The sequence below is a fragment of the Equus caballus genome, chromosome 12 (genome assembly GCF_041296265.1).
Source record: "Equus caballus isolate H_3958 breed thoroughbred chromosome 12, TB-T2T, whole genome shotgun sequence".
Classification (NCBI taxonomy): domain Eukaryota; kingdom Metazoa; phylum Chordata; class Mammalia; order Perissodactyla; family Equidae; genus Equus; species Equus caballus.
This window is the reverse complement of record NC_091695.1, coordinates 39,856,416-39,869,960: the sequence shown is the minus strand read 5'-3', so window position 1 is coordinate 39,869,960 and position 13,545 is coordinate 39,856,416. Positions and strand designations below refer to the sequence as shown.

The 13,545-nt window shown below is 58.6% G+C and overlaps 1 protein-coding gene across 6 annotated transcripts in view; it reads left to right on the top strand.

Moving 5' to 3' along the window:
• Positions 1 to 863: 863 nt before the first annotated feature.
• The window catches only part of AHNAK (AHNAK nucleoprotein), a 138,996-nt gene continuing 126,314 nt past the window's right edge, over positions 864 to 13,545 (top strand). For 4 of the 6 annotated variants that reach the window (XM_070230008.1, XM_070230009.1, XM_014729615.3 and 1 more), the window contains exons 1-4: positions 1,159 to 1,340; positions 11,556 to 11,657; positions 11,969 to 12,125; positions 12,569 to 12,756. In XM_070230008.1, the coding sequence (XP_070086109.1) occupies positions 11,969 to 12,125; positions 12,569 to 12,756 (345 nt within the window). In that variant the 5' untranslated portion in view covers positions 1,159 to 1,340; positions 11,556 to 11,657. Of the gene's footprint in view, positions 1,341 to 11,555; positions 11,658 to 11,968; positions 12,126 to 12,568; positions 12,757 to 13,545 lie in introns of all 6 variants that reach the window. The other 2 variants (XM_014729614.3, XM_005598236.4) reach the window with 2 other exon arrangements.

Genomic DNA, 13,545 nt, shown 5'->3' with positions numbered 1-13,545 from the left:
GCTGGGTATTTTTAGCCTGTAAACATGTTTGCCATTTCAGAGGACAGGACTGCTGGTCTCAGCCCCAGCCCACTCACGATCTTGCAGCCAGGAGGGTGCTCCTGTCTGGGGCCAGGTCTTCTCAGTTCCCTGCCCTGGGGTCTCCCTTCCCCAGCATTTGGGAGAGAAGGAGAACTGGCTTGATGTGGGCAGTGGGTGGCCACCGAGGAGGCAGGCTAAGACGATTCACAGGACAGAAGAGAATGGGGATGGGCAGCCAGAAGGCCCCTGAACCCCATTATTAAGCGTTTAATAAAATCTCCATGTAGTCAGAACTGGCTGTGGGAAATGGCTGTAAATTTGGAAACTCAGCGTCCTGCAAGTGGGGAGGTGGTGGAGGGGTTCAGACAGGGCATATGAGAAGAAATGGGTAGGCAGAGGAAAAGCGGGAGCCCCGGCTTCCCTCAGGGAGTCTGGAGAGGGAGGTGAGCACCCCGGTCTGCTCCTCCAAGGGCTGCAGGCCTGACTGCTGCGCTGCTGCCCCGGCCGGGCGGAGCAGCACGGTGGTGCATGGGACACTGGTGGCCCTGACTCCGGGAGGTGGGGCCAGCGTCTCCAGGCTGGTTCTGTGGAGCGCGGGGCCCCAAGAAAGAGAGAAAGCCAGAAACGCGCGCGGTTGCATGGAGCTTGGAAACCAAGTGAGGAGACGGCCTGGGATTTGACGTGTAGTTGCCTGGTAGGATTTGAAGTTCTAGTGTTGAGGGAAAAACTCAAAAAGGTCTGCGTTAGGCTGGAGGTCGCGGCTGAACTACCCAAGCCCCCCAACCGCTCTCTGAACCCGTTGGTCCTTCCTGCAAAATGGGCGGATTCTTGGTTTCAGCTGTGAGGATAAGCCTCAGGGAGCTTCGAGGAGTTTCTTGCCGACGAAACACACTGCATACGTAGGGGGTAGATCCGGGCACCGGCCAGAGTAGGGGGCAGTGGATAGGGGGAGGGGGAAAGAAGCACTTTGGCAGCGCGGCGCCCTCCTGGTCCCCACGTCCCACAGGGCCCTCCCCACCAGCAACCCGCTCCCCGGGCCCTCCAGGGTCGGCCTTGCTAGCTCGTCCCAGCCCTACTCCGGCCCCGCCCGGCCCCGCCCTCTCCCCACAGCTCGGGGCAGACCCGCCCGCCCGAGCCGGAGTTACAAGAGCCGCCTCCGCGCGCGGGGGCCCGGCCACTCGGAGCAGCTCTGCCGCGGGGACTGCACCGCCCGCCCTGCCGGACCCGCCCCGAGCGGGGCTCGCCGCCTGCAACAGCCGCAGCACCGCGACCTCGGGCCCCGTGCGGGATATGGCTGTGCCCTGGGGCTGAGCGCGCAGGTAGGGGCGCCGGGCGCACCTTGGCGCGATCGGGGAACAGGACGCCGAGCACGGGAGAGGGGAGGTGGGTTGCAAGGGTTGGGCGAGGCGCTTTGGGTGGGTGTCACTGTGAGGATTCGAACAGTTTGGAGCAAGCTGGGCAGCCCAGGGCCGCGCGGGGAGGCGACGCGTCGCGCCCTCGGAGCCAAGCTCTGCCTCCGGAGTTGGGGCGCAAGTTGGGCAAAGTTGGAAAATCGCTCCGAAGTGTGCTTAGCCCCAGTCCATATTTCTCTCGGGCTGACTGTTGGCCCTACTGCACGGCAGGGCGTCCCATTCCTGGCCTGGTGTCTCCTGGTGGCCCCTGTCCCACTCCCTCTTTCTCCATGGGGCGGTGGCTCAGCGCAGTGCTCCGTTCCTATTTCATGTTTACTGGAGAAGTTTCTGAGATCGTGGCCGCGGCCCCTCTGCCCCTCCCGGCGCCCCTGCGTCCCCGCGCCACGCGCCCCCTCCTCTGTCCCTCCCGGTTCCCCACACCTCCGCCCTGAACTTCGCGTCCAGAGTCCTCCCGGCCCCACCCAGTTCTGTACCACCAGCCTCTCCCTTTCTGGCTCCTGGCGGCTCCCCTCGGCCCCCCTCCAGCTGCCCCGCCCTAGTCTTGCCCCTCCGTTTTCCCTGCTCCAGAAAACTCCCTTCTTCCTCTGGGTCTGCAGAGCCTGGAAGTTTGCAGCGCGCCTCCCTGCGGGGCGGGTGGGAGTGGGGGTGGGGGGACATAATTAGGGAGATTCCTGCAGTGGGGTGGGCGGGGAGGGGGCTCTGCAGTGGCCCAGCCCTCGGGACCGCCCCTTCCCCTCTAGAGGCGGCGCTCTCTCCCCTACCCCACTCCCAAACCCGTCCGGGCGGGATGGCCCCCGCCCCAGCGCCTGGCTTGGCGCCAGCAGCCTGAGGAATGTGGTGGTTGGAGCCGGTGACTAATTCAAACCAGAACTCGGGGAGGAGTGGTGAGGGGCAAAGGGGAGGTGGGGGAAGGGGCTGTGTGTGGGAGGTGGGGGCAGGAGCCGGGCTCGGCGTAGGAGGAGGGCTTAGCTGCCCTCTTTGGAGCCCTCCACTCAAGCTGTGCGCTCCAGGAGAGAGGGCCGGGGGGCGAGGTCCTGCAGAGGAGTTGGAAAGGCAGTGTGCTTAGGGTGTGTTCGGAGAACTGTGTTATGTAAGGCTTTCCCATGCAGGGAGAGGGTGTGCAGTGTGTGAGCGCCTGGCCCGCCCCTGGCTGGGCTGGGCGCCCCCTGCAATGCCAGAGCCCGGGATGTGGGCGCGCAGCCTCTTGGCGGTGCCGGCCACGAGAGACATGTGGGGTCTGAGCAGGGCTGGCTGTGCCCCTTGCGTGGGAGGGGAGCGGAGTGGGCAGATGGGGCATCTCACAGCCTTAGCCGGTCGGAGCACCAGGTGGGAGATGGCTTTGGCGCCTCTGCGCAATGTGGCCACGGAGAATCGTGCGCTAGTGTGTGCTCGCGCCTTTCACAGGGTGTGGCTGCGGAGAGGTGGGGTGAGGTGCCCCCAGGAAGCCTGCAGTCGCTGCTGAGTGCCCTGCTTTGTGCAGTCGTTTGTGGGAAGGCTGGGTGGAATCCTCCCGTGGCAGTAGGTCCTTAAGAGAATGACCTGCAGTTTCCAGAGGAAAAGGGACCCAGATATTTACCTCTGCGTCCCCAGCACAATGCTGGGCTCCGCGTAATTGGTTCTGAAACGGTTTCCTCTGCTAGAATCCAGCCTCGATTGCAAGGACCTCATGGCCTTCCTTCCACAGCCTAGCACATGACCAGAGTGGGGCTGATTTTGTGGGAGACAGTGATGATGCTTGGGGACTGTAGTGACCAGTGAAGGCAGGGGAGTTGGGGGGAGGGAGGGAGAGATTAAAGGTGCCTGGGAAGGCATTTCAGGGTCTCCATACCTGTGCTGGGTCTAAATGAGGGGAGTAAATTTTGCTTCCATTTCCCCTCTCTTCCCCTGCCTCTCAAGAGGGAAATCCTTGGGGCAGGGTGTGGCACTCACTTCCTTTCTGAAGCTGAATGGGGAAGCTTCCTCCTCCGTCCACGGGGATGATGGGCTGGGCCGGCACATGGTAGGCAGAGCCTGCAATGGGAGTAGAAAGAAACCCAGGCTTAGGGGTACCTCCTTGCTCTGAGCTGTGAGCTGTGGGATGAGGGAGGGTGGGAGAGGACCAGGGACTGTAAGAGCTCGGCTAGAGAGGGCACAGGTTCTAGAGGGGTTGGAGATGGGGGATTGGAGGGTGTCTGAGCCCCTCTGTAAAGCCTTGTCCTTAAGAGGTTATACGCAGCGACATCGGTCAGAGAACAAGGACACACAGGCAGCTACATAGGTCATGCCGGACTTAGTGCTGCTGACGTGGAGGCCCACAGCAGCGATTCAGGGGTCCTCGTCTGGGCAGCTCCTTGAAGAGCTAACCCCCTAGAGCTGAGGACTTGGTGCAGGGGAGGTCTAGGGCTCAGGGTGGGACACGAGAGAGTGAACTGTGGCAGACCTGTGGAGGCAGAAGGCCAGCTTTGGTCAAAGGCAGGGAATGGGCTGAGGGGTCCCCGGGTCACTTCAGTCCCAGGGAGGCCCTGGGTGGAGATGTCCGGACACTGCCAGGCTGGATTCTTTGGCTCAACTTGGAGTTGGCTGGCTGGCCCTGGCAGAGCACACCACTCAGAGCCTGAGGAGCTGGTTTGAGGGGTTGGGGCAAAGCTGTGGGGGTGGAGGGGTGTGTGGGGCTCTGGGGTGTGGTCACCACCTTCCTCAGAATTTGGGAACCGCCTGGGGACAGAGGCAGACCAGGAGAGCTAGTCCGACTCCTGATGGGAACTCTCCCCCTGCCACCGCTCCCAGACACCCCAAGTGTCTTTCCGTGAAGCTGGGCTGACCACGTGCATGTGCACATGAGGAAGGGAGGTGGCCTCTCGAGAGGGTTTAGAATGTGCTGTTTGAGTTGAGTGGCGGTGGTGGTGGCGGCGCATGTCTAGGGCCTATCTGCTCTCTTTGTCCTCCATGGGTTTCATCCAGGCTCCTGGGAGCTGTTATTTCCCTGGTCTCTGATCGTCCCGCTGGGCTCGCAGGCCTTCCTGAGCAACCCTGGGTGTGGTGAGGAAGTGTAGGGGGCCACGTGGGGGGGCCACCGCAGGGCTCAGCAGGAATGTTTGTGTGCAAGTTTTGATGGCGCCCCCTTCCTCCCTACTGCCCTCTGTTCCCACCAGTGGGGACAGCTGGGCTGCTGTAGCAGGAGGTCTTGGGTCCAGGGGTCCCTATTTCGCTGTGACCTTGGGTCCCTGTGGCCGCTAGTGTCCCAGCAGTGAGGTATGTGTTACTACCTGTGAGAGGGTGTCCCTCTGGCCGTGCATGGTGGTCCTCGCATTGCAGTGGACCTGGATGTGTTGGCTCTGCTTGTGTCTGGGGCTTATAGTGCAGGGGGCAGCAATGGGACCCTGCCGTGGTGGTGGAGGTTTCCCGGGGGCTGCAGGGGTTGTAGGTAAGGACTGAAGTAAGTCTCTCGGCCCTGGACAGGTTCCTGACCCTGAAGTTTGTATTTAGAGCCTGGCGGGAGGGTGAGGACAGCGCTGGGAGCCAGGCCCCGCTGAGAGAGGCTGAGCGAGGCTCTGCGCACGGCGGTCAGGGAGGGGCATCCTGCCCTGTCCCCGGGGGCCGGAGCGGAGGTTCTAGGGGAAGGGGAAGTGCCTGGAGCTGATCCCGGCTTCGTGTCCTGGCTGGCCTGGGGGGCGGCTCTTTGGCAGCCCAGCCAAGTGCCTGGCCCCCACACCCCTGCACTAGCGAGGCCTGGCCACTGGGCGGAGAGCTGGGCCGTGGTCCACGGCGGGCCGCTCCCAAGCTGTAATCTACCCCCAGGGCGAGACAGAGCATTGCTCTTCTTCACCCCCCTCCCCGTGGAGGGTGCCACCCTCAGAGTTGGTGTGTGACTCCCTGTGGTCGTGGATAAAGGCCAGGTGTGGGGACTTCCCATTGCAGAATGTAATGCTGCCCCCAGTCCCCTGTCACAAGGAGGAGAGAGAGTCTCTCTTGGATGGGGGAGGAAGAGGGACTCTCCCTGCCTGCTAGAAGTGAGAACTTGAAGCTGGGCACCGGAGGTGGGGGGGGCGCTTCGGAAGCTCCCTGGGGAGAGGGGTGGAGAAAGGTGTCAAGGAGGAGGCTAGAAAGCAGCTGGCTGGCTGGGGTGGGGCTGGGGCTGCCCTGGCAGTCGAGGTACAGAGAACTCCAGCTTGATGGTGGGGGGTGAGGGGGAAAGGGCTGAAGGGGAGGCGAGGGCTGGAGTGATGAGGCCGGGAAAACTTCCTCTTGGAGGAGGTTGTGGGCTGGGCCAGTGGTTCAGGTAGCAAGGGAGTAAGAGAGACAGGTGCATGCAGGTAGAGGGAGGCACAGACTCTGCTCCGTGATGGGCAGGGCCTGGGGCTGCCTGGACAGGTGTCAGTTGTGCGCTGGTGAAGGCAGGGAGTGTGGGCCTGCTCTGGGCCGTGAAGAGTAGGGAATGGGGCTGACGAGCGTCTCCATGCGCATGCCTTCTGTGTGCGTCTTTGTGTGTCTCTCCATATGTCTCTTCAGTGCCCATATTGCGCCTATCTTGCAGCTTGTTTGTCTAATTCTGATAATTCCACCCCCAACACACACGTCCCATTCAAGTTGAAAGTGCTCCCTTGGGGTGTACCGCCCAGAATCAGCTGAGTATAAAGTTCTTGATGCCAGCTGGGATTCTTAAGATCACTGCGCAGTTCTGCTCCGGTTAGAAGCGGGCACGCTGTTTTCCAGACGGAGGGCTGGCAGCTGCCCATGTGGAGGTCCGGTTGGAGGCTTAGGCCCTGGAAGAGATGCTGCCCCTGTGTTTCTCCTTGTTCCTTTGGGACGAGGGTCTGCCTGCGTGGCTGTCCCCATTTCCCAGTGAGTGGAAGTACTTGCCGTGCCCTGCCAGTGCCTGTCTCTAGAGTGGGTCTGATGCCCACCAAACCCCGGAAGGGGACAATTCTCTTAACCTTCACTTGCTGGGGCCCAAGAGAGTCTACAGGTGAGCTGGGATCTGTGTAGCTTAGGATTTCTGACTCCTAGAGATACGTCATCGATGGGCCCCAGAACCAAAAGGCCCTTCAGATCCTGGGCTCTGGGATGCCTGGACTCTGCCCGTTCTGGGTTTGCTGTCCTCAGACTGGACCAGGATGAGGCTGGTGTGTGGGCAAAGGAGGCTGGTGGCCACTTGCCCTCCTTCTGTGCTTGTGGCCCTTGGTGGGCATTGCTGCTCCCAAAGTGAGCCTCCTTCTGCGCCCTGGGTCTCCAGGTCCCCACCCAAATCTCACTGCCTCCCTTCCTCTGTGTTTCTGTCCCTCTCTCCGAGGCGTCCTTCTTCCTCTAGATGTGCATGGAGGCCTCTCCATCTTCCTGTGGGTGTGTGTCTCTGGCTCTCACTCTACCCTCCTCCAGTATAGGTCTGTCTCTTCTGTGTATCTCCCTTGTGCATCTTTCTCTGTGGTTTCTCATCCTGTGTGTATTTATTTGTGCCTTTGTCCCTCAACCTGGGTAAAGACTCTTGGCCTTGGAGTCAAACTTGGGCAAATCATCTTACCTCTGGGGCCTGTTTCTGCATCTCTAAAATAAGGATATTAATTCTTTTTGGGGGGGGCAGAGAGGAGTGAGGAAGATTGGCTCTGAGCCAACATCTGTTACCAGTCTTCCTCTTTTTGCTTGAGGAAGATTGTCACTGAGCTAACATCTGTGGCAATCTTCCTCTTTTTTTTTTTTTTGAGGAAGATTAGCCCTGAGCTAACATCTGCCACCAATCCGCCTCTTTTTTTTTTTTTGCTGAGGAAGACTGGCCCTGAACTAACATCCATGCCCATCTTCCTCTACTTTATATGTGGGACACCTACCACAGCATGGCTTGCCAAGCAGTGCCATGTCTGCACCCAGGATCCGAACCGGCAAACCCCCGGCCACTGAAGCGGAATGTGCGAACTTAACCGCTGTGCCACTGGGCCAGCCCCAATCTTCCTCTATTTTATGTGGGATGCCGCCACAGCATGGCTTGACGAGCGGTGCTGTGTCCAAGCCCCGGGTCCAAACCCGTGAACCCCAGGCCGCCAAAGTGGAGTGCGCAAACTTAACCACTACGTCACTGGGCCAGCCCCAAGGATATTAATTCTTAATCACATAGGATTGTTTGGGGATCGAATGAGACCCCAGGCATGGAACCACAGCTCAATACCTGGCACACAATAGGACCTCTGCAAAATTCTCTTTCTCTCAACCTGTTGGCTGTTTTCTTTCAGTGTAGAGCTGTCTCTTCCTCTTGCCGCCTGGCGAGTGTTTATGAGAGTGGATTGCCCTTCTGGGTGTGTCTCCCTTTTCTTTGAATATCCCAGGCCCTCATCCTGGTTATACGTCCTGGTTATACGGGCTTCCCTCTGGTGGAGCTCTCTAGCTCTGGGCGTGAGTCATTTCATTCTTCTGGGCATGGGGGCTGCTTCTCCCCGGCCTGTGTATATGGTGGATAGTGCCACTGTGCTTCGTGGAAGGTTCTTTGCTGTTGCTGTCTTCCCCACCATGGGGTGGGAGTGCTTCTGTCTCTTGGAGTGTCACCTCCTGTATCCCACCTCTGCTGGCTCAACCTTGTGCCCCTCTGATGTGTATCTTGTCCTGAGGTTTGGTGCATGGAGGCATTGAAGCCCAGAGTGTGTGTATCAGTTTCTGTCATCTTGACACTGACGCAGGCTGCAAGGCTGTCTTTGGCTGCTGCAGCAATTAGGCTGGGCCCCCTCCCTGGCTCACTTCATACTGGCGCTTGGGAGGAAGGGGCTGTGTTCCGTGGGGGCAGTGGAGGAAGGATGCTGCTCTGGAGGTCATACTCGGCGGAGACTGTCTGCCCAGGGCAAGGATTCGGCTTCTTGGATCTGCTCTGGTGTTGTCCCCAATCCGCATAGGTGGCATGGGTGCCTCCTCTTTGTGGTTGGAGGGCACGTCCTCTTTCTGCTTTTGAGTTGACAGGACACGCTCGTTCCTCTCTCGCTACTTCTGGCCTGAATTGCGGTCTGTCCCTGCCCACTCAGACGTGCCTCCTCTCAGCCTTGTAGCTGGAGTGGCCTCACCATCTTGCTCCTTTTCTGCCCTCCGCCTTAGAGGGTCTCTACTCCAGCCCTTCCCATTACGAAGGATACTGTGAGCCAGGGTCAGGTGGAGCACAGGCGGGGAGCTAGCAGAGCTGGTTGGGGGACCCCAGCATCCTCCCAGTCTCCCCTTTCTGGACCTCACTTTCCCCATCTCTAAATAACAGGCACTGCTTCCCATGGAACTTTCTGCAGTGCTGGAAATGTTCTGTATCTGGGCTGCATAATAGAGGAGCCATATGTGGCTGTTAAGCTCTTGAAATCTGGTTACTGCAACCAGTGAACTAAAATTTTAATGTAATTTAATTAATTTAAGTTTAAATAGCCACATGTGGCTACCATGTTGGATGGCATGGCTCGGAGGTATCTTCCGGCTCCAAAGGCTTATGACCCTTGGCTGGATGGGCAGAATTTCCCAAAGCTCCAAAGACCCTACTTTGGGTGGCTGCAGGGGAGAACCCTCAGCCCCCAGGAAGCCTGGCTTCACCTGACTTGTGTGGGAGGAGAAGGAAGGACCATCTGGGCTTGTTCAGGCTCCAGGGGTGGGAGAGACTGAGGGTTGGGATCCAAGTGCAGAAAACAGGCCTCTGCCACTGTGGCCTCCAATCCCCCACCAGTACCCCCATGTCGGCCACCTGAATGGCCCAGATCAGATCAGAGAAGAGGGGAATCTTTTCTGGCTGTGTCAGGAGGTGGGGCCCGAGGCAGAGCAGGCTGGGTGGTTGGCACCCTGTCCGGCTGGGAAGCCAGCGGGTGCCCTGCCAGGGTGAACCTGCAGCCTCGGGTCCAACGGCTACTGCTCTCACAGGCTGTGGACCCTTCTCATCTCAGGATGGCCTTCTCCCCTCATTAGTTGCCTGGGTCGAAGCATGCAGCAGGTCCCTCCTGAGCCTCCACGCTGTGCTCCTGGGGGACTCCTGGCCTGGGGCTTCGTCCTGAGGTGCTGGCATGGAAACTGACTGCTGTCGCCACTGGAGCCCCAGCCCCTCTGGCACCTGGGGGTCTGGCCCACCAAGCACTTTGTCGATTGGTTTCAGGCGTGATCCTTTACGTGTCTGGAGCTGTTGCAGCTGCGGTGACTCATTGGGGAAGGAGGGAGGGTGGGGCCGAGATGTGGGCGAGGGTGAGCTGGCTCAGCACCAGGATGCAGGGCGGAGAAAAGGGGCCCTGCTCAAGGAGGAAGAGAGGTGCTGGGGCGATTGGTGGCTTCAGAGATTGGGGAAGCCATCGGGCTGGAAGCCTTTTTCCTTCTCTGCCCTGCCTGGCTCCTGGTCTGCGGGCCTGGCTGCTCCGTGCTGGATGCTGGGGGAAGGTCTCGTTCAAGTTCCAGCTTTGTTGTTTCCCATCGGGAAGGGTCAGCATGACTTCCTGTAGCCGCTCCCCGGCCTGTCAGGAAGGGAGGTGTTTTCCCCAGCTCACACCTGTGCCAACAGGCGGCTCACCCGTCAGCAGCTCTCCTGGGCTCCTAACCAGCACCTGTGCTGACGAGGAGGCACATTGTAAATACCGTGTGTGAGTTCAGGTAGTGGGGAGACTGGCGGGGGGGGTCTCTGTGGCTGTCTTCATTTGTGTTGTTATCTGCCTGACATTGGAACTGCTAAGTGCCCGTGAATTTCCAAGAGACACGGTCTTGTCCTCAGAGGCAAAATCTAGCACCTTCAAGACCCCATTTATCTTTCATTCCCTCCAGAAGCCTCCTGGAACATTCGGAGGCTGAATTGTTCATGCCCAGAGCACCTTGCTCATAATTTATATCCTGGACAGGAACTAAGTCTTTTAAATCTCCACATCCGGCACATGGAGTGCATTCAATAAATGTTTGGAAGGTGCATGAGAGAAGTTAGGCAACAATTGAATGCAGCATAGAATTCAGAGCTGGGCTGAGCTGCAACCGTCCCTCATGGGTTTGCTCTGCAGGGTCCGGTACAATGTTGGACAAATGGGAGGTGATCAGTAGGCATGTGTTTATCCATTGGTTGACTAATTTGTGGATGCAAACAGCTGTAGGGCGGGGCTTTGGGGAAATTCTTCACGATTTATGGCCTCCCCCACACTGTTTCACAGACGTCCTTCTGGATGACGCTGCCGCCGCCATTTTGTGTGGGTGGCTGTAGGCCGTGGCCATATCCAGAGTCCTGCCTGGTGTCTTCCCAGGGTGCCTCTGGAGCTGACAGCTCATCCTGTGGCTGGAGGGCATCTTTGCTCCCAAGTGCCCGCACCTATGGGGGCCTGGCTCAGGGCCCAGGGTGGGCTGGCAGATGGGCCCTGACTCACCAGGTCCCTGAGGCAGGTCAGCTGTACTCTCACCTCTCGGGCTTGGGCCTGTGCCTGGGGGGCACCGGGGCTTCCTCTGTTTAGCCGCTGCCTGTGGCAGGCCTCCTGGAGTCCCAGCTGGTGAGGGTCCCCCTGGTCCTGAGACTGAGTTAGACAGACAGAGTCACTCTTGTCGCTGGGGGAGGGAGGACACCAGCATCCCTGCTTTCAGGCCTGCCAGTTACCCCCAGTGCTGGAGACACCCTGAGGAGTGTCCATCCTCTGATACGGTGTAGGGGAAAAGAGCCACAGACTCAGAGCTTGAGCATAGTTGCTCCCTTATTGTGGACCCCGGGCAAACTGGCGTCTCTGAATCTCAGTCTCTCCATCTGTAAAATAGGGACAGTAACATCTCCCTCCTGAAGCTGTTATAAAGAACCTAATGAGAATGTGTTTGTTGTGAGGTTCCTGTGCCCCAGAGCTTTTCACACATGCTCTGTCCCTCTCTTCTTCAGTCCTCACAGAGATCCTTTATTGTCTCCATTTTCATGATGAGAAAATGGAGCTTCAGAGAAGTTACGTGACTTGGCCAGGGTCACCCAGCTGGGAGGATGTGGAACCAGGATTTGAATCTGAGTCTGGCCTCCTCTAAACCCCTCTTCTGCGACCCTAGGCTGGAAAGTCATGTATGAATGGAATTGATGACAGTAGTAGGGGTCAGGGCATCGATCTGGCCTGGGGAACAGGACATCCAGCTGTCCCTTGCGTGGCAGCTGGTTGGGGTTCCAAGCAAGCTGATTGTTGAGTGCAAGCATCACTGTGAACTTTTCCTTAGGCTGTGTGACGGAGATTCCCGAGGAGAAAGACTGAAGAGAGGAGAGGAAGGAGGGGCGGGCTCCTGGCAAGGCATTTGCTCCTGAATTGAGTCCTGCAGAAGGTCAGTGGGAGGGAGGGTGAGGAGAGAGGTGGAGGTGATGGGATGGGGAGGGTGGAGACCCTGTGTGGCATCGGGAGGCAGGGCCCTGGGTGGAAGGGATGAGCGGCTGGTTCCTCCAAGGCCGGTTGCATCCACTGTCCACTTTCTGTCCTCTCCACTGTGCCTTGAGAGGCTTCCACTGCGGAAGCAGATACCTTGAGACAATGCTCCACTCCCCGAGAGTTGAAGGCACCAGAGATCCCTGGCTTTCTCATCTCTTTATGCCTTCATGCCCGTACTGTCCTGAGCTCCATTTCCTTACCTCATTCCAGATGGAGAAGGAAGAGGAGACGACCCGGGAGCTGCTGCTGCCCAACTGGCAGGGCAGCGGCTCCCACGGGCTGACCATTGCCCAGAGGGACAATGGCGTCTTTGTGCAGGAGGTGATGCAGAACTCCCCTGCGGCCCGCACTGGGGTGGTCAAGGAGGGTGAGTCACCTCAGGGTGAGGGCTGGGTGCTGGGTTGGGGTGGGCGTGGGTGGTGGAGGGAAGGGCAGGGGGCAGGCAGAAGTGGGCAAGTGGCTGTGGAGGGCCCAGTCCTGGCTGCATCAGGATGGTCAGGACCCACGCCCTGCCCTCCCCTGCCCACTCTGTGTCTCTTGGTTGTGGTCCTCGGGAGAGGCAGTCATGTGGGATGGTGGAGATGTAGTCCTTAGTTCTGATGCCACCACTCACGAGTTTTGGGCAAATTAATAGGCCTCTCTAAGCCTCAGTTTCCTCATCTATACAATGGGTATTATCACACCAGCCTCACAGGGTGGTCATGACACACACTGAATACAAGTCAGTTCAAGTGTCCAACACTGAGTGGTTGTGTGTTGTTTCCCTGAGACCCTGAGTGTCTTACCCACTTCTTGCTCCTCCCTGCTCAGGGGACCAGATTGTGGGTGCCACCATCTACTTTGACAACCTGCAGTCGGGTGAGGTGACCCAGCTGCTGAACACCATGGGGCACCACACTGTGGGCCTGAAGCTGCACCGCAAGGGGGACCGCTCCCCTGAGCCTGGCCAGACCTGGACGCACGAAGTCTTCACCGCCCGCAGCTCCGAAGTGGTTCTGGTGAGTGCCTCACTGGCCCATCTGCGCTCTGAGCTCCCCCTGGCCGCACCGACCTGCTGGCCCACTTCCTGAGCCTCTGTCTGCCTGCTGGATCTCTGTTGTCATTCCTTCTCCTACTGTCACCCCTCTGCACCCTCTGTTGAGCCAATCTGTTTGTTCCTATTCACGTGTGGCATGTGGCGGATGCTGCCCCTAAAAGTCTTCCCTCAGTCTCTTCAGAGTACCCAGCGTGGGAACTGACTCATGCTATCTGGTCCTAGATGCCAGGAGGAACATCAGCTGCTTTGTAAGAATCTTCGAAATGATTTCACAGGTGCCCAGCTCTGCCTCACAGACACCATTTTTCTACTTCCAGAGGCCTGGATTCATCTATGAGTCAGAGGCTGGGCAGAAAAGTGCCTGAGGGATGTTTCTCTGCTCCTTCTGATGGCTTGTTTATTTAACAAATAATGGGTCCCCAAAGTGAAAGTGTTAACCCAGGCGCCGCCAGTCTCAACAAAGGCTTAGACTCAACAGTGCTTTCCAAAGGTCCCTGGGAGAAATCCCTCCCGATTAAACAAACAAGCCGGTGAGTTGAGAGTTGAGAGCCAAAGGGTCAGGTCAGCACAGAGCTGGTCACCTGGAGGTGTCCCTGAGACTGGACAGGCTAATCTGAATCTAGGATTGATTGTTATTCCGTCTCTCAGACCACACAGTCCAGGAGTCTACACCCCGCTTTCCCCATGGCTTTCGCTTTGTTCCTCGAATTTCCCCAAATAGTTTCTGTTTTCCTCCTGGCATGTGGCTCTC